Source organism: Gastrolobium bilobum, unplaced genomic scaffold, assembly GCF_033153095.1.
Source record: "Gastrolobium bilobum isolate Gb01-03AN ecotype WA unplaced genomic scaffold, APGP_CSIRO_Gbil_v1 utg21002, whole genome shotgun sequence".
NCBI lineage: Eukaryota > Viridiplantae > Streptophyta > Magnoliopsida > Fabales > Fabaceae > Gastrolobium > Gastrolobium bilobum.
Window position 1 is genome coordinate 14,295 of NW_026898688.1, and position 23,750 is coordinate 38,044.

Consider the following 23,750-nt stretch of genomic DNA (forward strand, 5'->3'; position numbering starts at 1 on the left):
TTTCATTCATTTTTTACCAGAAATCATAATTCTTAGTTCTATGTACCATTTATAACCAGAAATCAACTGTACCGTGATATTTTACCCGGTAAAAACATTATTCATCAAATTTGCAGAAACTTGTCTAACCACTCAATTTTTCGTTCTGAATCCATTTACAGGGTTATTTTTTTCCATTTTATACCTTCTACTCAAATTTTCTTTTCTAGGAGTGTTTGACAAATTATCGTTTTACCCTTTTTACGTATTTTGACTCTGAATTCCGAATTTTCACTAATCCTACCATTTAATTCATATTTTAAACATAATTATATGATTTAGAATTATGAGGTGTTATAATGTGAGTATTAAGAACTGTATGAATATTCATAAGTGAAGTACCTAGAATTCACATGTTTAACTTAAGGGTTAGGTAATGAAAGAAATCGGTAATGGTTGTATGAAATGTCTAAAACAAGTAATGAAATGCTAAGTATGGTCATATATGAATGTAAATTTATAATATAGATATCAAGACTTGTATGTTTTGAAATGGGACATTAAGCTTAAAGACATCTTCTCGTAAGATAAAGTTTGGAAAATGTGTAAATAATCAGGTATGTAAATTATAAATAAGATAATTGGAAGAACAAGTAATATAGAATGAAATTAATTTGGCATGCAATTAATTATTATAACTTGGTGTAGAATGAAAAAAGTTTATTCACGCTCTTATACGAAATTAATATGATTAGTTTCCGCATTTATTTGAATAATTAGCTACGCTTAATACTATTATGATGTTAACAAACTGAGGCAACACATGTGTTATAATATTCAGGAGAGGGAAGACAAAAGGAGAATAAAACTAAGAGCCTAAGGGATGATGATTCATTTACGCATGGAAAAAGGCAAAAAAGTAATGCACTACTCCTTTTTTTAGAAGATGGTGCACTTATGCCTGGAAAAGGCAAAAATGCATTGAATTCAATTCCACATTCCAATACCACTAAGGCGTGTGGAATGGTCACAATTGCTGCTAACATGGGGAAAAATTCACACCGTCCAGATCACTTAATGTTTTCTCCCAACAATCCAACGAACTAGAATCTTCAATCTGCATCCTCAAGTGTTGTTGGTCTAGGCGCAAGTCATTTCCCCACTGTCTAGATGCAGTTGTGCTTCTTTTACAAGATCTAATGGTTGTAACACCTCAATCCATGACCTTCTCAGTGATTGGTCCATTGGGATGAGACACTCATCACCGTCTAGATGAAAGTATGTTTGTTCCAACAAATCTAATGGGCCAAAGGCAATAATCTGAACCTTCCATCCTGATTGGCTTTCCCAATACATTAGATGTTGCACCACCGAGGATGAGAATTTTTTGGAAGAAGGGAGTAATGTGTTGGGTTCAAAAGCTGTTGGGTGAAAAGTGTATTATGATGAAAACGTTCCTCCGTCACTAAGAAAGAACACAGTTGTTCTCTTAGTTTAACCCAAGTGCACAAGTGCACGCATCAAGTTATAAATAGGAGTATTATGCCCAGATTATCGTTCTCACGAGGATAGAACTCTAATTAATGTCTTATACTATTTTATAAAGAATAAAAATGAAAAGAAAAGTTAGTAATTGACTTGTTTGGTCATATGTTCCCTACTGTCTTGACAACGTTCCTCAAGGACAGTAGGTTCAATCAGACAGCAAATAGTTCATCGCTTCGTTATGTATGTTATCCTTCTTGTTTAAGGAAGGATCAACAATATTCATGAGAGTTTTATAGATACAAGATTAAACAAAGAAGAAAAATACAAAAAGTAATAATAATAGTCAAGAGACAACATGGTGGATAGTTTAAAAACAATAATAACAGAAGGAGCGGATCTGCTGCTCCATTCATAAATAATTATTTTCTCTACTCAAGACTCAACACTTTTGTATTTGTTCCAGTCTCTTCTCTGCCAACTCTGATTTCTAAGCTCATGGACTAGATGGCTCACAAGTTTCCATATTCCTATGGCTCCCTTGACTCCAACAGGTACTAGGTACAGGATCTTTGAGTGAACGAGGTGGTCCCTTATTCCTAAGGCAACCAGCAATACTGTTTCCACAGTACTGCCTTCCTCCTCTGGTTAAGCTGTCTGAAATCCCTTCCTTATGAAAGATCTTTTCTCAGTATGTGTTCGATTTCCAAAGATACACAACGAATATAGCACACTTAACCAGAGAAACACAAAAGTTGTAATGCAAGAGTTTCGAAAATAACTTTTTAAGAACTTTGCAGTTTTTCCATTACACAGATAGTTTAGCCCATGGCTACTAAGTTAAACATAATTATTCCAAACTGAAGTCCCATAGACTCGAGATTCAGTTCAGAGATAACGAGTGGAAATGAGAGAAATAACATTTGTATTTAAATGAAAACAAATTGATTACAATAAAATGAAAAGTGGAGAAGATGGTTGTTGCTCGTGAGGAGTCTCAAGTGGGTGATACAGAAAGAAGAAGAAGTGTTGTCACTTAACTAAAGTTAAAACTATACAAATAAAAACTACAAAAATAAACTAAGTGATCTCTTCTTAAGGAATTCAATCCCTCAGGAATTCGATGGATGTCTTCGTGCTAGAACGTCCTATTTATAGGTAGAAGAATGAATGGAAAGCTTGTAAATCTTCTCGAGTCGGTTACTTGACTGCATGAAAGGGGCGGTGTGAACAGTGCTTTGAGGGGCGCACGTGGCTGGATGAGACAGTTTTTTTTTAGATTTGTCTTTCCTTCTGACCTCCCCATGCCTTGCTTTCCTTTTCGGCAAATAGGAACCGTTTATTCCCTACTGCACACATTTCTCTTGGTTGAGTGCTTCCCACTTGTGTTAAGTTGGAAACTTCTTTTCACCGTTTCCTGAAAAGTGGTCAGAGAGGTTGAGTAAGTGAAGCAGGTGTATTTAATGTTCCAAATCCGTTCCCTTTTTTTATATATTTTTCCAAAAGATTACGTCACCTTCTGTTCCCCACTGTGTTTTTAGGATAAAGATATAAAACATGTGCTCTTAGTGCTAAAGTTGCTCATCAGGTGAGGGAACGGATGGTATTTTGCCATCAAAATGGGCTTAGATGGGCACGAATTTTCGTCCCATCAAACACCCCAAAACTAAACTGTTGGTCGTCCTCAAACAACTCAGAAATAATGGCTTTAGGCTGCTCAATTTCAAATAATAGCTCAACTTCAGAAGCTTGAGCCAGCAAGTAATCATAACTTTTCAAAGATTGAACTACTTTCTACTGGTGATGAGTAGAAAGAATTTGTTCCCAGGTAAGTGATGATTGCTGATCTTCTGTCTCATTATCACTCAGGGTTGGTGTTTCTCTGTCCATTCCTGGATGTGATTCTTCAAACTTGCTTATCTGTTGCTTAACCAAGAAGTGCAGGTGTCTTCCCTGTCAAGGATCTTTGTGAAAAAGATTGATCGAAAGGTGTTAAAAGTGGAATGGTCACAAGTTTTGAGTCAAGGAACAGTTCTTTATGCTTCATAGCTGGACTTTTCTTGTTTGAGGGGACACCTTGTCTTTTGTACCTTCTTCTCCTCTTTTGGAGGAAGCTTTTCTGGTATTTTCTTCTGAATTCTTTTGAATGGTTGTTCTCATCCTTTGTGCTCATTTCAGATTTGTTCCTTGCTCCTTTTAATTGACCTGGGAATGAGTGTAAGTGTATGGGGTAAAGTTGTGGTGTGAATGGGAACATAAGTGTTTGGATGATTGTGAGGGGGTTAGTGTTTGTTGATTTGATCCTTGTTAGTGAAATCCACCTTTCTTCAGCAGTACTTACAGCATCAAGGCAAGTTTAGAAGTTTCATTGTGGTGACACCTCAGGAACGCTCTCATGAGTAAGTGTTTGGCATTTTTCGTTCCTCACCAGTTTTAGTTCACACAGATCAGCATTCTTCAAAAATCTGAAGATTAAATTCATTTCACCTTTCCTATGTCAAGTATTCAGAGTAAGACTAAGCATGATTACTTAGTGACTTTGTGTTTCATGCCATTGGTTATTCAAAGTTTCACAGCCACAGTACTATAAATGACATGTATGCTCCAAACAGTTTGATCAAAAAGATTTTTCTATTTCAAAAAGAAATTACAATTACACTAAGGAACAGAAAGGGAAATAAAAGGAAATAACAGAAAGCAATAAATGGGAAATAAGCAAAAAAAATATAGAGGATCTTTCTCCTTTTCAATAAGGACGTCTCTTGCCCAACTCAGAATTCTTCTCAGCGTCATGTTCCTCCTGTGTTGGTGGTCTCTTGCTGAGATGTTCTCTTAGTCTTCTCACTTCAGCTTCAGGGAGCCACTTCTCAGCTTCTTTCAGTAGATCGTTGATCACAGCAGTGAGGTGCACAATGGTGGATCTCATCATTATCCTACCATTGTGGATGTGCACCAGCTGCCCCTCCACATCCAGCATTCGTGTTCTAGCTGAGTGATTTTCCCCTCCAAATATGTACCAAAAGCTTTGAGAGCTTCTTTGGTTTCTGTTCGTTCCTCAGAATTTTTGAGGAGGAGTTTCTTCAGCAGCAGTTCAGCTCTAGTATTATGCAGGGAGTGAGCAAGTTGCAGGGATTCAGATGCTTTCTTGATTTCGTCCTTGACAACTTGCAAGGTTGGTGCAGATGGTGCTGCTCTGATGCTGCTGATGCTGTCCTTGATGGTGTTAAGAAGCTGCTCTCTTTCTGTTCTCTGTTGTTCCTAGAATTTGTTGACAATAGAAGAGAGTTGATCCAATCCGTTCCTAAGAGCCTTCAGCTCTTCAGTGGTATCAGTCATGTTGATCTGAAGAACGGATGGAGTCTTAGGCAACAACTTCTCCATCTTTTTCCCCATCATTTCAAACAGTTCAGCAATCCCTATCTGGGATTTTCTTCTTGAGCCAATAGGGATTTCTGGAATGGGGAGAGATGGCTTCTTCTTCTTCTGGTTGATGTTGCCAGAAGCTGGAGGTCCTTCAGGTGCTTGCCTGACAGCAACCTCCTGTATTTTTGAGGAAGAGGGGGCAATTGTTGTTTGTTCCAAGCCCTATTCTTCTGCCAGAGCCCTAGAAATAGCCTCGTCCCCAGAAGTATCGGGACAGATGATGGGGCAAGAGAGGGGCCCTCCCAGGCTGAATTGCCTGGGGACAATTGGCTTTTTCTTTTTAGGGGATTCAACAAGAATCCCCTTTCCTTTATCAAGGTTCTTTTGTGGCTCAGCCTCTTGCTCAGCCACCTGTTCTTCTGCAGCAGGTGATGCATCTGTTTCTTTCATTCCCTCTCCTTCTTGTTGCCTAGGAGACGGTTGTTGTATCACTGGTGGTGGTGAAGAATGAGTAGGTGATGGTAGAGGGGACGGAACGTCAGAAGATGAAGTAGCAGAGCTACTTGGGGACGTTTCCCTAGCAACTGGTTAAGATGTTCCTCCAGTCTTCAGCCTTTTTGAGATAGGCTCATTGTCTTCACTGTCCCCCTCCTTGTCATAGAGGGTGATAGGTTTCTCAGAGGATGCTCCCTCGGGCCTTTTGGTGCGTCTGAAGGTTCTCTTCAGCCTCTGACTCGAACGTTTTCCCTTTCTTGGGGGAGCTTTGGCAGGGGACTTCTTTTTTCACCTTGGTGGGAGGCGGAACGGTTCTTCTTGCCTGAGTGTAGGCAAAAGTGGATGATTTTGAAGGGTTGGCCTTCGTGGTTGTCTTTTCTGGGGCTTCAAGGCCCTCTTCTTCATCAAAATCACCAGCATTAGTGCGCCTGAATTCCTCAGGGACTGGTTCACTGGTCTCAATGTAAGTGCTCCTCAGGTTACTCCATGTTTTAGAATCGATGACAGATGTTGTCACCAATTCATCATCCTTGTAGGTATTCACTCCAGCTCTGAAACAGAGCTTTGTAATCAGGCAGTGAAGAAAGACAGTAGTCTTCCTTATCTCTCTCTTCAGTCTGCTGTAGATAAGGGGTACTGCATCAAAAGGGATGTTCTTCATAATGCGGTAGATTTACACCTGGAGTGCCCACTTGACAGTGGCATCGTGGGTGGAGGGAGTGAGGTTGGAGTTGGAAAACAAAGCCCAGAATCTGGCTTCGTCTCTCATGCTTCCCTTGCAGAGGGATCCTTTGGAGTAGACAGGTTTCTTGATGGCTATCAGGTTCTTAACGTCCCTTGTGAACTTCAAAACATCTTTGCTGTCGATGTATTCCTGGTATGGGCATTTGGGCACTGTGGGGAGATTGAGTACCTCTTTGATAGCTGCGGGGGAGAATGACATTTTCTTTCCCCTTACTTTCACCTCATCTTTGGTGTACCCTTCAGGCAGCCTCGTGGCGTGGTACAAAAACTCATCTACCAACGAGATGTTGACTTCTTGTTCGTCAGTGGCAAACAGAAGCCACTTCAGACTGGTCAAGGCTTTCTTCACAAAGGAAGGAAGAAGAGCCTTGTCTTTCATGGAGATGTTCTTCTCTAGGTAGAGATGAACAACCTCCTCTGTAACTTCGGGTTCCTGGCCATGGCCGGCCACAGGAATGACAGTTACTGAAAGTCTAGTCATGGTGATTGGAAGAAGGAAGGTTTTAGGGCAAAGATGCAGAATAGGGTGATGAGAGAAAAAGTTTCTAAGTTAGCAGAGAACAGTAAAGATTGAAGAAGAAAAGAAATGAGTTTAAATAAGCATGCAGAGGAGGGAAAATGAGAGGTTTTTCAGGACGTGGAGGTTAAAGACAGGGAGTTGAAGAAGTGGTGGAATGGGAACATTATGGAACGAAAGGTCAGGGTGAGTGGTATTCAACTGCTACTAATGGTGGTAAGGAGGTGGAACAGTTTAGGTTAGAAACGTGGGAGAGAGGGAAATAGGGTAGGAGCAGTTGCATTAATGGCTGAGGAGACAGTTGCTTTTTCAAGGCATGTTTTCAAAATTTGCAATGAGTGTAGATTTGATAACGGCTCTGTATACGTAAGTGACTCAGCAGGGATATGTGTCCTTGTCACTCTTATCTCCTAAGCCAGAGAATGTTCCCTTTGTCTATTACCTATATAATAATAATAAACTAATTTCTAAAAATGCAAGCCTAAAGAACCCTGAAATATAAATTGCATTGTAAAGAAATACTACTTATTTTAAAAATTGCAAATGAAGGTGTGTTCAAATTAAATTAAATATATATATTTAGAGAGAAATAAATATGGGAATGTGTGGTTATTGAACCACCCCAAAACTACGTTCCTGGGACGGAACGTATTTTATTTGGATTTGGAGTTGAACATCAGACGTTCCCTCCATTTTGGGAGCTGTGTGGTTAAGGTTAACCACCCCAAAACTTTGCTCGTTGTTAGAGGGCAAAGGTATCCACTGGGTTTCCTTCCAATCAACGCTTAGTTTAATGTCTTTAGCTAGACATGTTACTAACCTCTCAGGTTTCTGGGGAGGTTGTTGAGGGAACTTCGGTATCCCCTGGTAAATGGCCTGGTGTCCTGGTGTTAAGGCTAGCAGCTATCTATCCCAGGTGGGACTCAATGTTTCTGACCACAGCATCGTTCCTTGTAACATATTCTTTGACATAGCTTTCTAGGGTGTTGATGCGTTGGTCATATCTTTGGAATATAGCATAATTGGATCTTCTCTGTGGTTCATATGCTCCATTTCCACTGCTTCTGCCTTGTTGATACTGATGTTGCTGATTGTTATATGGTCTTTGGTTCATGGGTGGTCTCTATTGTGGATTATGGTTCTGATCCTTTACTATGGTTCCTCCAGGATTTTGGTTGTTGTTGTTTCATGCAGTCTGATTGTCTCTGGCCGGGGTGAAGTTTTTGTTCCCGAAGTTTTCTGCATAACACACCAAGGCAATAGACGGACAGTCTGTTGAATCATGAAGGTCACCACAGGCTGAGAATGGTTCACTCTCAGTTGCTGTGAGTTGTAAGACTTCCATCCTTGGTTGTTCTTGATTAGCTTTCAGATTCTTCACCTCATTCATAAGGGTGGCCAGTTGAGATTCCATGGCAATTTGTTTGTCTAATTCTAGCATTCCTAGCTTCCTTACTGGGCTCATCCGTTCCAGAGGCCATTGGAGACATCTTTTTGCAGTGCCTTCAATGATTTCGTTCCTGGATTCAAGGGTACCTGTAAAGAAATATCCTCCTGCAGCAAAGTCTAAATGTGATTGAGAAGTATGATCAATGCCTTTATAGAAAGACTGTAAAATTCCCCAACTTTCCACCCCATGGTTTGGACATTTTCTGATGATGTCCTTGTATCTCTCCCAAGCTTCATAAATATTTTCTCCATGAAACATTCTAAAGTTAGAGAGTTCTACCCTAACATCAGCTTGTCGAGACATAGGGAGAAACCTTTCTATAAACTTGTTAGAAAGCTCCTCAAAAGAGTGGATGGATCCAGGGGTGAGAGTTTTCATCCATGTTTTTGCTTTTGAGCCTAGGGAGTGAGGAAACAGCCTCATTCTCATACTTTCCTCTGTCACACCCTCAGCTTTGAAGTTATCACAAATGTCTTGAAAGTTTGTGAGGTGTGTGTAAGGATCTTCTGCAGGGAGTCCATGAAAGACTCCAACTTCCCTGATCATGTGGAACATGATGGGTTTCAATTCAAAATTGGGGGCTACAGGAGGGAGGATTACTCCCCTCTCTGGTCTGTTCCTGAAAGGAGCAGCCAGGGTTCTAAAGTTCTGTTCAGGAGAGATTTCATCATTGTTATTGTTATGATCAGCCATGTTTTCAAAAGTATTTTCCCTGAGATTTCTTCTTCTTCTATGTAAAGTGTGTTCTGGCTAAGGGTCAAAGAAAAACTCGGGTATTTCAGGGGAGTGGTTAGAATCTGTTTCAGACTCTTCACTTATAAACCATGAAATAGATAGTATGAATCAGCAGGATATGTGACAAAAATAAAAATGAAAATGGAATATACAGAGTATGTATGTACTTAAAACAATAATATGGACAAAATTTAATGTATCTATCCCCGGCAACGGCGCCAAAAACTTGTTGGGTTCAAAAGCTGTATGTATGATGAAAACGTTCCTTAGTCACTAAGAAAGAACACAGTTGTTCTCTTAGTTTAACCCAAGTGCGCAAGTACACACATCAAGTAATAAATGGGAGTATTATGCCCAGATTATCGTTCCCACGAGGATAGAACTCTAATTAATGTCTTATACTGTTTTATAAAGAATTAAAATGAAAAGAAAAGTTAGTAATTGACCTGTTTGGTCAAACGTTTCCTACTATCTTGACAACGTTCCTCAAGGACAGTAGGTTCAATCAGACAGCAAACAATTCATCGCTTCGTTATGTATGTTATCCTTCTTGTTTAGGGAAGGATCAACAATATTCATGAAATTTTTATAGATATATGATTAAACAAAGAAGAAAAATACAAAAAGTAATAACAATAGTCAAGAGATAACATGGTGGATGATTTAAAAACAATAATAACAGAAGGAACGTATCTACTGCTCCATTCATAAATAATTATTTTATCTACTCAAGACTCAACACTTTTGGATTTGTTCCAGTCTCTTCTCTGCCAACTCTGATTCCTCAGCTCATGGACTAGATGGCTCATAAGTTTCCATATTCCTATGGCTCCCCTGACTCCAACAGGTACTAGGTACAGGACCTTTGAGTGAATGAGGTGGTCCCTTATTCCTAAGGCAACCAGCAATACTGTTTCCACAGTACTGCCTTCCCCCTCTGGTTAAGCTGTCTGAAATCCCTTCCTTATGGAAGATCCTTTCTCAGTATGTGTTCGATTTCCAAAGATACACAATGAATATAGCACACTTAACCAGAGAAACACAAAAGCTGTAATACAAGAGTTTCGAAAAATAACTTTTTAAGAACTTTGCAGTTTTTCCATTACACAGATAGTTTAGCCCATGGCTACTAAGTTAAACATAATTATTCCAAACTGAAGTCCCATAGACTCGAGATTCAGTTCAGAGATAACGAGTGGAAATGAGAGAAATAACATTTGTATTTAAATGAAAACAAATTGATTACAATAAAATGAAAAGTGGAGAAGATGGTTGTTGCTCGTGAGGAGTCTCAAGTGGGTGATACAGAAAGAAGAAGAAGTGTTGTCACTTAACTAAAGTTAAAACTATACAAATAAAAACTACAAAAATAAACTAAGTGATCTCTTCTTAAGGAATTCAATCCTTTAGGAATTCGATGGATGTCTTCGTGCTGGAACGTCCTATTTATAGGTAGAAGAGTGAATAGCAAGCTTGTAAATCTTCTCGAGTCGGTTTCTTGACTGCATGAATGGGGCGGTGTGAACAGTGCTTTGAGGGGCGCACGTGGCTGGATGGGACAGTTTTTGTTGAGATTTGTCTTTCCTTCTGACCTCCTCATGCCTTGCTTTCCTTTTCGGCAAATAGGAATCGTTTATTCCCTGCTGCGCACATTTCTCCTTGGTTGAGTACTGCCCACTTGTGTTAAGTTGGAAACTTCTTTTCACCATTTCCTAAAAAGTGGTCAGAGAGGTTGAGTAAGTGAAGCAGGTGTATTTAATGTTCCAAATCCGTTCCCCTTTTTATATATTTTTCAAAAGATTACGTCATCTTCCGTTCCCCACTGTGTTTTGTGATAAAGATATAAAACATGTGCTTTTAGTGCTAAAGTTGCTCATCAGGTGAGGAAACGAATAGTATTTTGCCATCAAAACGGGCTTAGATGGGCACGAATTTCTGTCCCATCATAATGTTTGGGGCAAAATAGTGGAAACCTCAACCCAAAAGGCATACCACTCCACCACTCAAATGGGTTGATGATTTTAAACTATAAACACAATAAAGAGGAACCACAATCACAAGATTTGCTTGGATTCTCTAGGAAGCTTAAATTATTTCCATAATTTACTTTAATTAGATTAGATTATTTCTAGTAATAACTTATTTTGCCTTTGTCATTTTTGAATCCTTGTTCACCGTGATTAGTATAAACGAGAATGTGCTAAAAATATATATATATGAGGAATTTTTCATAATTTTCTTCTCATTTCCTTCATCTCTATTTGCTCACTGTTTTTTCATTTACACACTCATCATGAGGCATATGAAAGGCCAAAGGTCATCCACATATTAAAATACATATTTTACAACATAATCCAATTTAAATATTAACAAATTAAATATATACCCTTAAATTAAAATAAATATAGTTATAATAAAATCTATAATCTAAAATATATTAGTTTCAAAATATAGAAAGTTTTTATGTTTAATAATTATTAAATAATTATATGCAATAATTAAAGGTTTTAATAAGCAAGTAATATCATTAAAATATAACAAAACACTCATTTTATATACCGAAAAATATTTTCAAAATTATTTTAAAAAATTATTTCAATATTTATTATCAAAGTTAACAAATGTTTGATGAAATTTAAATATTAATAGCATTGTAAAATATATAATAAAAATATATAAATTTATAACGGGCAAAAAAATTAATTTTCTGCACTTTTAATAAAAAATTATGAATTTATTGCTGTTTTGAAAATAATTACATGTGTATTGTAGTGTGTCACGCCCTGATTGGGCGGCAAGGGTTACGACCAAAGTAGGCGTCACTTCCTGGTGGATCACACCCAAACCAGGCATGACCAGTGACGCCTAATCCAGGCGTGATCCACTACAACCTATAAATTCCCCAAAATTTTCCTTTTTTTTACCATTTTACTCTCTATCTAACTTTTCTCTAACTTGTCCCTAATACGTTGTTGCTTTCCCTTTCGTGGAAAATTGGTTAGCGAAGCTCTATCAAAAAATTAAGTTTTTAATACCTGGTTTCTATAAGTTTAAATTACAGTAATAAATTAGGAATATGTTAGTGATTTACGAATTTATTAGTGACTTAGGAAACTGTTAGTGACCTAGAAATATCAAGTGACTTAGGAATTTTGTAGAGACTTAAGAATGTTGTAGTGACCTAGGAATTAATATTTTTTACATACGAATTAATTAGTGACTTAGGAATTTGGTAGTTTGCTAGAATTTTGTGTATGCTTAATAACATTGATAGTGACTTAGTTAATGAATAGTGACATAGAAGAAGTAATTGAAATTATGATTATAATATAATTTCATTTGGACGATTCACTTGTTAGGGGTGTGTACGTAATTTTTAAATAGAGTAAATACCCTTTTTGGTCCTCAGCAAATTTTACGATACCCGTTTTAGTCCCTAGCAAATAAAAAGGCCCATCGTGGTCCCTAAAAAATTTAAAAAGGACCCATTTAGTTAAAATTATGGTCCCTCACAAATTCAAAAAAGATCCATATTAGTCCCTAAAAGGACTAAAATGGGTCCATTTTGAATTTTTCAGGGACCACGATGGACCTTTTTATTTGCTAGGGACTAAAGCGGGCATCGTGAAATTTGCTGAGGACCAAAAATGGTATTTACTCTTTTAAATATATATTATTGTTACATATTGTAAGTAGTTGTAAATTAAATTATTTTTAATGTTGTATTACACATGTATATATAATTTGATTATAAATTAACGGTAACAATAAATTTAATATTTTGTATAGTTTTTTTATCATGGTTGATTTATCATCATCTGGGGGTTCTGCATCAGATCACGAGCCAGAGACTACCGATCCCAGTATGTATATCATACTTGGGCCGTATAGGTGGGAGGTCCTTAGGAAGAGGGTGCAGAGTGAACATATTTCACAGCGCGTGTGAAATACAGAGCATGTACGTCAGTTGAAGACCCCATGCGGTAAGATGCAGAGGGGCCACCTGCCAACGATGTTCCAGATGTGGTAGTAGATTACCTGACCCAGGCAGGATTTATTCATGTTGCACGCATGGGACATTATCAGGTATGCACTTTAGGAAGTAATATATTATATTGTTATTCAGTTTAATGATGTGTCGTGTGATAATTGTATTATGTATTTCATATTGATGCTGCCTTGATTAGTGCTCTGGTTGAGAGGTGGAGACCAGAGACACATACCTTTCATATGACACAGGGTGAGATGAGTATCACCTTGCAGGATGTGGCTGGTATACTTGGATTATCTATTGATGGGCAAGTCGTTACCAGATCTACATCTGAGGATTTGTCAGCCGTTCGTGACGCGATTTTTGGTGCTAGGCCTCTGACGAGTGAGTTTCATGGAGCCGGCGACTTACGGATCTTATACTTAGATTGAATGTATAGCTGCGGATCACGACCATGAAGTTTTTTTCACGAGGGCGCATATTGCGCGTATGTTAGGGTGTTGACTTCTATGCGACAGATCAGGAGGTAGCAACATGGGTTATCGCTTAGTTCCGTTACTCGGAGGAGGGTTTGATGATATTGGCTGATATAGCTGGGGGTCTGCGGTACTTGCGCACTTGTTCAGGAATTTGTGAGAGTGTACAGGCGCCAGTAGATCTGACATGGGTGGGTGTTGTAACACCTCGTATATATCCGGTTTGTTATCATATCATCGTATTAAGCCACGCTTAATTTAAAAATGCGGAATATCTTTTTCTGTTCAATTATGACGTCATTATCATTAGCCAGGTTGAATTACTTACTTCATTTCATAAAACATCGCCTGTATAAAAATTGCAAAAGACAGCTAACTGAAATACCTCATAACATAAATAACATAATTATGTCTCTAGTCACGGAACTACAACACGTAGATCGGACAACCCTAATAGTTTATACAACTCAAGCTACAAGTACTAACATCAATGTGGCATGGACAAATCCCATGCTCACCAAATAAGGCAACAAAGCCCACAAAAGAGTCTCAACTCAAATATCAATATAAAGACAAGAAAACATAAACAACATCCAATATCCAGTCATGTCAGCATACAGCATATATAATCAGCTAAGCTCCGGCCTCCTGCCGCCAGAGGTCTCAACCCCCGTATTACCTGAACCTGAAATATATGCCCCAAACGTGGGGTGAGATCTCTAAAAAGAAATCTCAGTAAGACAAGGGGTCCTCAAGGATCTTCCACCCCAAGCTCACTTACACGAGCAATATAAGTTCAAAAGCATTTAACAGTATAAGTTCCAAAACTATGCAGTGCAACAGATATTCATGCCATGTGTGTTATCACTATTGTACTAGCCAGAGAAATGCAGGACGTACGTCTACAACCCCACAATAAGTACAAGGAACACCACTTGCACCTCACCCACAGCCTCACCATCTTGTATGTCTCCACATACTCAGGCTTACCGTATAGGTGGAACACCACATGCATATCATAAAGGCACTCGCATATAACAGCTCAATCGCATTTATCAAAACAATACATGAAAACAACATCATGCATATAAACCATCCCCCCATGGGACATGGTGGAACCCACAATGGCTAAACCGAGGACACGAAAGCTTACCTTGCAAGCTAACAATCCAAGCCAAGAGTCCAACCAATCTCAAAGCCCAAACACAGTAGAATCACAATCTGTTTTGGACCAACAATCATATCAAAATCATACTCAACAAGTATAAGACACAAGGACAACGTCTTTCCTTTACATTTCATGTCTTAAGGCTTCTCACAAAGCCACAAGCCCTTAATCACTTAGATTCTGACTTAACTAATCAATACAGAAGCTCAACTTAACCAGTCTAGGGTCCACAAACCCACAATACCATTCTGTATGAACAATGCCTTCACTGTTCTCGAAAACCCAGAATATCCGAATATTCCTCGGGGACATATCTGGATATCATTATCCGGATATTTCTCGGGAACATATCTGGATATCAATATCCGGATATTTCCACATCTCATATCCGGATATCTAGAAATCCATATCCGAATATCAATATCCGGATATTTCGCGACAGAATGCAGTTTTGTATTTTCGCGAAGATATCCCTTCAAGGTTCCATTTTTAACACTTTAAAACATTAAAGCATGCATCTTTAAGCTCATTAAGGTTCATACTCAGGTTGGTTAATTGCTTAACCCATTAAACATGTCAAGACACCTCTTTTATCAATTAAAACTCATGATCAATGGTTGTGAGCACTTACCCAAGCTTTAAAACAGAGAAAGGAGTGCTCTTGGAGCTCACCAACAACCCCTAAGATTCTGACTTTGAAGATGCACGAAAATGACACACAACAATGGTTCTTTTCTCACCAAAGATGGCTCCTTGGAGCTCAACGTGCCATCACCAAAGGCTCACACCACTCTAACCACCAAGTCAGAAGCTTACTCACTCACAACAACCCTCCCAACTCAGAAATGCAACCCCTTTCTATTTCCCAAGGCTTGAATGCACTCACCCGAGGAGTTTTTGTGAAGAAAATGAGAAGAAAAGCTACAAGGAAGGTCAAGCAATGGTGGAGAAGACAAAGGAAGCAGCCACCAGCAGTCACTCACGTAATAATGGCTGAGTATCAGCCTAGGGTTGTGTGCAACCCTCTATATATAGGCGGTTTAGAATTAAACACACTGTATTAACATTATTAGCTACACTTAGCATTTTAATCCCAAACTTAGGATTCTAAACCTACTCATTTTTTTAAGATTTGTCATATTTTTATTTTATATTTTGCAACACCTTTCCGGTACGCGCTTTTCCATAGCCAGTATCAGTTCTGGCACCAGTTCTCATTATTTTAACTTGAAATTGGTTTTACAAGTCCTATATATTATTCTAGTAACATTTACACATTTTTCATAATTTTCCGGGATACTTCATCGGTACGCATTTATACCGAGTAGCAGAACCGGTATTTGCACTTTTCGTCCGAAAAGCGACTTTCAGCATTCTTACTCACTTACTATAATTATCTAAAAGTCTCATAATAATTATTAGGGTCAATTATAGAATTATTTCCTAATTTCTCATAATTAATTAATTAACTTCCTTAATTACCGGTGCGGGTTCTTACAGGTGCCACATTCTTCTCCAAATTTAGGCCTGGATCATATTTCCACCCATTTCTCCCCCTTCCTTCTCCTCCTGGTCTTGGGATGCACTATGGATGCCGGTATATGTGTTTTGGCAATTGTGTCTTTTTATTAATTTGCAAGTTGTATAGTTAATCAGAAAAATGTTTCTGCAATTACTGCAGATAAGTTATCTGCAGTTACTCTCAAAACGACGTCGTTTTAGTGTTGAAATATTAAAAAATTATAATTATAAAGACTATAATAATCGTGAAATAAATTAAAATTACAAAAATATCTTGATTTCTGCCCCAAAACGACGTCGTTGTAAGCCCAATGCAGATAACTTATCTGCATTTATTGCAGAAAAAACGATCCCATAGTTAATTTTTATTTTGGATGACAGGTTTAATACTCTTTGGCGGTTCAAGCCACACAGGGTTGTTCATTATCGGGCGACCATGAATACATTATGTAGAGATGAGGTAGGGTATTACACAATTTTTAGGATTTTAAAGTGTTTTTTATTATTAATTATTTAATTGTGGAATATTTTCGTGTGTAGGTGGTTTGGCAACCATACATAGATTACGTATGGTTGGGTGTATCTCCACATCAGCAGTATCTCTGGTTTGCTGTCACACCTCTGATTTATTTTCACACGGTTGAGGCCAACCAACCGGACATGTGTATACACAGGGTGAAGGTCTTAGTTCGGACATGTCGCAATGGACTCAAGAGCATGTTCATGCACTATGCACGGAGCTGGGCCTGGACCCAGATAGCCTTGATAGTCAGGAGACAAATGACACTCCACCTCAGACCCATGCTTCGACATCACCCCACATGCAGCCTAGTACATTGGGTCATGCACTTTCTTACGGAGTTAGGACCTCATCTTCCATGCAATCACGTATAGCAGCAGATGATTTTATGCAGGCGGTGATGGATGATTGTCAGACTCCCACTCTAGCGGCACCTCATGTGACACAGGGTGTTGACGACGCTTGGGACAAACATATACTGTCTAATCGCGATGCACGTCATCATTTGTGGCCACCATGGTCGTAGTCTTTTCATTTTTATTTTGTGGACCATATTTTATTTATGGACTGTATTTGTCGCGCTGATATTATTTACTATATGCATTGTAGTTTTTTTGTCATGCGAGCAACATTTCATGCTTAACTTTGTAGGTGTGCTCTCAACCACAATTGCATCCAGATGCTCGCTCATGAGGTTAATCTTCAGTGCCATTTGAACCTCCTTTTTGGTTGTAAATTCCTGGTTCACAAATAACTTGTGACCCAATTGCCACGGACCTTGTATTGATCCCGATCCCGAAACCGAACCATCAGTACATGATTTTTTTTCACTCCGATAACTCCAATCAATATGTGTGTAATGCTGAATTTTTTCCCAAAAGGAATAACAACATCACCACCTGCATATATGAATTAAAACTTGTAAATATATTATTTAAACACCCTAAATCATATACGAGTTATTTACTAAAATACCTTCATGATGTTCTGTTAATTGTGTGGAGCCCATGTCATTAAGTTGCGGGATTTGAGACTCCACCGGATCATGATATACTGGGATTTGAGACGCGGGCCTATCACCATTGTCATCTCCTTATGAAGCACTAGCATCCTCGGCCAGAAGACATTTTTTCCATTGCGATATTTTCATCGTCGTCATCGTCGTAGTCGTCATGCATAACCCAGTAGGATCATTTTTATCTCCCTCAGAAATGTTAACAACTGGAGAAGCATGAGCAGCAGATGTTGATGCATGACATGGAGAATTTAAAACAATTGACCTCACCGGTAGAACAACATTCTCTGCTCCGGCAATGTCAACATACAACTCCAAAAAATATTTCCTTGACTGGTTGAAAAATTCTTCCATTATCATCTCGACGTCTTCATCATCCATCACTTGCAAACTAATGTATTGTTCAGATTGCCATAACCTTGTGATGATCTGAGTGATAGATTAGTTACCTTGAAAAGTTACCTTTTGACGAATTCTCTGATCTAGTTCATCAATTGTTGAGCTGCGTTTGATACGTGTTGGCCTTTTTTCACATTCAAAAATTACACCTTGTCGACCTTCCACCTTCCTATCATTGTAATATAACACAACACGAACAGAGTCAGAATGTGAACTCATTTTTAAATGGAGTAACAAATAAAATAAAAGACTATGAATAAGCTAATAATTTTGTATGTAAGAGTAAGAATTGATGGTGAAGAAGAGTTCTGAAGAGTGTGACGAGTGATAATGGTTTAAATAGATATATTTGCACCATTCACGCCCTAGGTGGGCATCAATATTGCATGTATCACGTTTAAATTGGGCATCACAGATCATGCCCCATTTAGGCATGACCCACATGGAGGTGACACCTACATGAAGCGTGACTTGCGACGCCCAATGAGGGCGTGATACTGTGCAATGCATGCGTAAATAATTTCAAAACAATAACAAATTCATAATTTTTTTAATTAAATTGCAATAAAATAAACTTTTTTGCTATTTATAACGCACTCTATTAATATCATGAGTAAACACCTTTTTTGGTCCCTAACAAAAAATACGGTCCCCACTTTAGTTCCTTACAAAAATAAATTAGTCAGTTAGTCCCTAACAAATTCAAAGTGGACCCACTTTAGTCCTTTTGAGGGACTAATATGGGTCTTTTTTGAATTTGTGAGGTACCACGATTTTAATTAAATGAGTCCACTTTAAATTTGTTAAGAACTAACTGACTGATTTTTTTTTGTACGAAACTAAAGTAACGACCGTGTTTTTTTTAGAGTCAAAAAAATATTTACTCTGATATCATTATTTTATTTTCTTACCTTTCTTCCGTGTTAAGTCTCACCCCAACGAAAGGTTGCGGTTGTGCATATGATTCCCCTCCTAAATTTGTGGTAATTTTGAAACCGGACCCATCATCCCCTCGCTCTCTCTCTCTTTCTCTAAGTCCAATTTGCAAAACCTTTTCCCCTTGCACTATTTGATTTGAACACACCAACTAGGGTTTAAGTTCCCTCAACAATGGCCCGGATTCCGTCTCTTTCACACAAATAATACTTATATTAACCAATTTCTTTTCTCTCTCTCTCTCTCCCTGTTTTTCTTTTCTTTTCCTTTTAAAAATAAATTAAATTTCTGAAATGCACGGAGCGAGCAGCGGCGGCGGAGCGGCGGCGGCACCAATACCGAATGCGAACGGACCGCCGCCGTTCCTGAGCAAGACTTACGACATGGTGGACGACCCTTCCACGGATTCAATCGTGTCTTGGAGCCCAACCAACAACAGCTTCGTGGTTTGGAACCCACCAGAGTTCGCCAGAGACCTGTTGCCCAAACACTTCAAGCACAACAACTTCTCAAGCTTCGTTCGCCAGTTAAATACCTATGTATGCAAATCCCTTCTTCTTTATTGCTCCTTTGTTTTTTTAAGTGTTTGATTTTTTGGGGTTGACCATTGGAAGTTTGATACTATAATAGTGTGAGTTACTTTTGATTGTGTGGTTTGTAAATTTAGCTGAAACGAGTGCGGTTGTGAATTTGACTGAGTTTTGACCTTTGAGTTGGCAACAAAATTTTAAAATTGAACTAATTGTGGCTTTTCATATCGTACGGATGAATGATGGGGAAAAATTGATTTTTTTTATTTTATTTTATTTTATCGTCATTGACTCATTGGTCGTTTCAGATGAAGTGGATAGTGGCCTAGACCGGTGAAGTCGAAATCTGCTTCGGAGCTGGACTTGAATTTATGTGTGATTTTGTTTTTATTAGTGGGAGCAGGAGTGGGAAAAATGACTGAGAAGACCACTCTTTGTGATTTCCCAGGGCTTGTTCACTGATTGGTCTTCTGGTTTAAGGGGACGGGTTTATGTTCATTGCAAAGAAATCTATATTCTAAAGAGTAATTAAATCCTATGAAGCATGAAATTTTGATTGCAGATCTCTTTTCACTAGGTTGAATAATATGTAAATTTCTTCATTTGATTTAAGTTAAGCTGGTCTATTTTTAGTAAGTGGAAACTCGAGGATTAGGATTTGTAATAGATGACCTGGGCAGCGCTGCTTGATCATTGACTGCATTGAGGAAAATTAGTAATAATTAATAAAATTTGCAACCATGTTGAATTGATCAGATGTTTTAGTGGCATATGAATGTATTCTTTATGTAGTATAAAGCCATTGATTCTATGTGATAACTGATAAGTTAATATTTTTCTTTGAATTCCACAAATTTATAGCATTGTGTGGTGTGGAAACTGATTCCTGTGCTGAACTAAGCATAATTATTGGTGTCAAAACACCAAGACGTCAGAGTTGCAGTGAGTTCTGTGTTCGTGTGAATCAATGCTAGTTAAATGCAAGAATATTTCTTTATTGAAATTGAAAAGTTGAAGGACCATTTGGCACTCATTCTCCTACAGATTTGCTGAACTCTCTTTTGATTGGAATGTAATATCACCTTAAATAAGTTAACAATCAACTATAAGTTGTGTGACTGACTTTGTCTTAAGGTCAGCTTATGGAATAGGTATTTTTTTCCTGGGCAAATGGATATGGGCCTTTATATTGACATGTCTACCTGAATTTAGAGGTATTATTCAGTTTGGTTGTAAATCTGGTGCACTGTATATGCTTATATGTAATGGTAAACCATCTGCATCCTAGAATAATGTTGGTTACTCTCAGGATTTCGCCTTGTTGAGTGTTGCCTCCCTGCAGTGTGCAGAGTATCGTGTTGTGCTTTCATGGAGCATCTGTTGCAGCCCCAAATTACGGCAAGTTACAGTCACTATTGTGGCATCACAACCACTACTGGTGATTTCTTGAATTTTGTCATGTCCCCCTCTGACTTCTGCCATGCCTCTCGCTATGCCTTGAGTTTAACCATTTATCTGGCTGAACCATCCTCGTTCTTGTGCCTCCCCCTCTGGTTTGAGCATCACCATTTTCTGTTGATTACTGTCATTTTCCAACAACCAACATGTGTTCTTTACTCTTCTTCACAGCAAATCCCGTCCAATGTTCTCGAGGTTTTCGCATGTCTATGCTGTGTTCTCTTCAAGGCCTCCTCTGTTCTTGATTCTTTTCCAGTGTTATGTGTTTTGCGCTTCACAGTCCTTGTCATTATCCCTCTGTTTTTTACACCTTAGAGGCTTAAACTTATTTAGGATTTGGTGATTTACTTTTTTCCCTTATATGCTCCTTGACTTTTGTTAGTTGTTATTGACTGTTAATTATGCCTAAGATTTATGGTGATTGTGTGTCTAGACTATCTCACTATGACTTCTGATTACTAATGATGAATATGTCTTTAGTATAGGGTGAGTTTTGAGCATTTATGTGTGTGGTATACTTTATTTATCTTGTACACACAATCTTCACTATAGCAGTCAGCCTACAATGTGCTTCCCACTATAGCATTTTGGGTTCGGCTGCACAGCGCTGCGATCTAGGATTAGCAACTATGCCTTGAATATAAGTCCTAGTGAATTTTGGCCTGTGCCATGGAGGAAACTATTCAGAGTTTATGCGTATGATAGAGTTGGTGGCTGTTTTCTATATATAAATAGAACTTGTTTTCGATCATTTTGGCCTGTTTTGTATAACTTGCAATTCAAGGTTGATTTTGTTTTCTCTTGTTGAGAAGGTCAAAAAGGGTCATAGACTGTGATTTGAGTTAGATAATTTTTATTTTTGTTTTTGGTAAATACCAATCGGTATCTGAAGTCTTAAAGAGCCCGTCTAATCCAGTTTCGGCTTTGAGCCTCTCCACCCTCCCTAAGAGTTGCAACTTAGGAATCAAACCCACTACCCTTTTCGGTAGGTCAAAGAATGTGATTTGGGTAAGATAAATTATTTTGTTTTAATAGTTACACCTTCTTGCAACCTTGGCCTATATTGTTCCACCATAGCCATATGTGTCCATTTTCATCCTCTCTGTCCATTTTAGTTTGTTTGTGCATGTCTACTATAATGATGTTTATCTCAAATAAAAAGTTTTGTATTTAATGTTTTTGGGGATGCTTTTGACCTACTTCCTGTGACATTTTCCTTTCTAATGTCATCAATTCATCATCATTAAGCAGGGTTTCAGGAAGGTAGATCCAGATCGCTGGGAATTTGCAAATGAGGGATTTTTAAGGGGCCAGAAGCACTTGCTTAAGACCATAACCCGGCGAAAACCTGCCCATGGTCATAATCATCAACAGGCACTGCAATCACATAGACAAAGTTCATCAGTAGGGGAATGTGTTGAAGTTGGGAAGTTTGGACTTGAAGAAGAGGTTGAGATTCTTAAGAGAGATAAGAATGTGCTCACGCAAAAGCTTGTGAGGTTGAGGCAGCAGCAACAGGCTACTGATAACCAGCTGCAGACAATGGTTCAGCGCCTTCAGGGAATGGAACAACGACAGCAGCAAATGATGTCATTTCTCGCAAAGGCTGTTCAGAGCCCTGGGTTCTTGGCTCAATTTGTACAACAGCAAAATGATGGTAATAGACGCATAACGGAGGCAAACAAAAAACGCCGGCTCAAGCAGGAAGCTATTGATGAAATGGAACATGCTGCTGCTTCTGACGGACAAATCGTTAAATATCAACCGCTGATAAATGAAGCAGCAAAAGCAATGCTAAAGAAGATCATGAAATTGGATACTTCTCGGCTAGAATCTTTTAGTAATAACCCTGATAATTACTTGATTTGTGAACCTTCTTCATCACCCAGTGCAATGGAAAGGAGAAGCTATTTAAGCCGAACTTCTGGAGTAACACTTCAAGAGGTCCCTCCAACTACAGTGCAGTCTTCTCACACTCCAGCTGCAACAGGGACTCAAGGGCACCCCCCCTCAACAGGAAAATCTCAAATTCTATCTTCTCCGCAAGTTGCAGCTTGTGAAGAAGCTACAAAAGCTCAATACCCTAACATTGATGTTTTGTTTGGAGCACCTGAAGCACCTTCCATCCCTGTTCCTCAAGCAGATGTAATCATGCCTGATCTCTCTACAATACCAGATATAGTGGCAGGAAGTATTCTTGATATTCCTGAAGAAAATTATATGGCGCCTGGGACATGCGATGAGGGATATATGGATCCTAATTCATTGGGAGTGAATGGGTCATTTCCCATTGATTTTGATAGTTTTTCACCTGAAGCGGACATTGATGATTTGTTGAGCGATCCTTTCTTTTGGGATGATATTGTGCAAACTCCAATGTCAGAGGAGACCGAGACCAATGTTGCTGAAGTATCCAAGGAGAATGAGGTGCCTCCAATGGAAAATGGATGGGACAAATCTCAACATATGGACCAACTTACAGAGCAGATGGGCCTACTTTCTTCTGATGCAAAAGGAGTTTGAATGTATTATGAAGTGTATATTAATCTTTCATATTGTTCAAGGTAACCTTTGGCCCAAACAATAGGCAAGTGATGTCTATAATACAATTACACCTCCAATTGCTCACTCAAATCATAGATGCTTTTTGTTTGGTCTGGTTTAGTTTGTGAATATGATGAGACCCGAACCTAGTTATCTTTTTTCTTTGGTTTACCTTGATATATCCTTAGACTTTGTTGAGTTCTAATTATGAACTCATGGTAGTATTGCATTAGATGCTATAATTTTTATATCAGTTCATGTCTTCCCCTGATAGAACATCAGATAGCCTTTGTTTTGATGGATCAACTGTTAATAATGAAAGCACTCTCTCTCTCTCTCTCTCTCTCTCTCTCTCTCTCTCTGTGTGTGTGTGTGTCTGTAACTCTTGGCTAGCTTGTTCATGTGAAGCCTCTTAGAAATTCAT

General features: G+C 38.5%; 1 protein-coding gene and 1 non-coding gene across 2 annotated transcripts; both read left to right on the forward strand.

Moving 5' to 3' along the window:
* Positions 1–8,214: 8,214 nt before the first annotated feature.
* Positions 8,215–8,321, forward strand: LOC133318410 (small nucleolar RNA R71). The gene has a single exon (XR_009752466.1). It is a non-coding gene; the product is annotated as a small nucleolar RNA R71 (small nucleolar RNA).
* A 10,574-nt stretch (positions 8,322–18,895) lies between these two features.
* Positions 18,896–23,656, forward strand: LOC133318407 (heat shock factor protein HSF8-like). Its single transcript, XM_061520397.1, has 2 exons — positions 18,896–19,333; positions 22,034–23,656. The coding sequence occupies exons 1-2, from the start codon at positions 19,088–19,090 to the stop codon at positions 23,303–23,305; spliced, it is 1,518 nt and encodes a 505-aa protein (XP_061376381.1). The 5' UTR covers positions 18,896–19,087; the 3' UTR covers positions 23,306–23,656.
* The last annotated feature ends 94 nt before the right edge of the window (positions 23,657–23,750 follow it).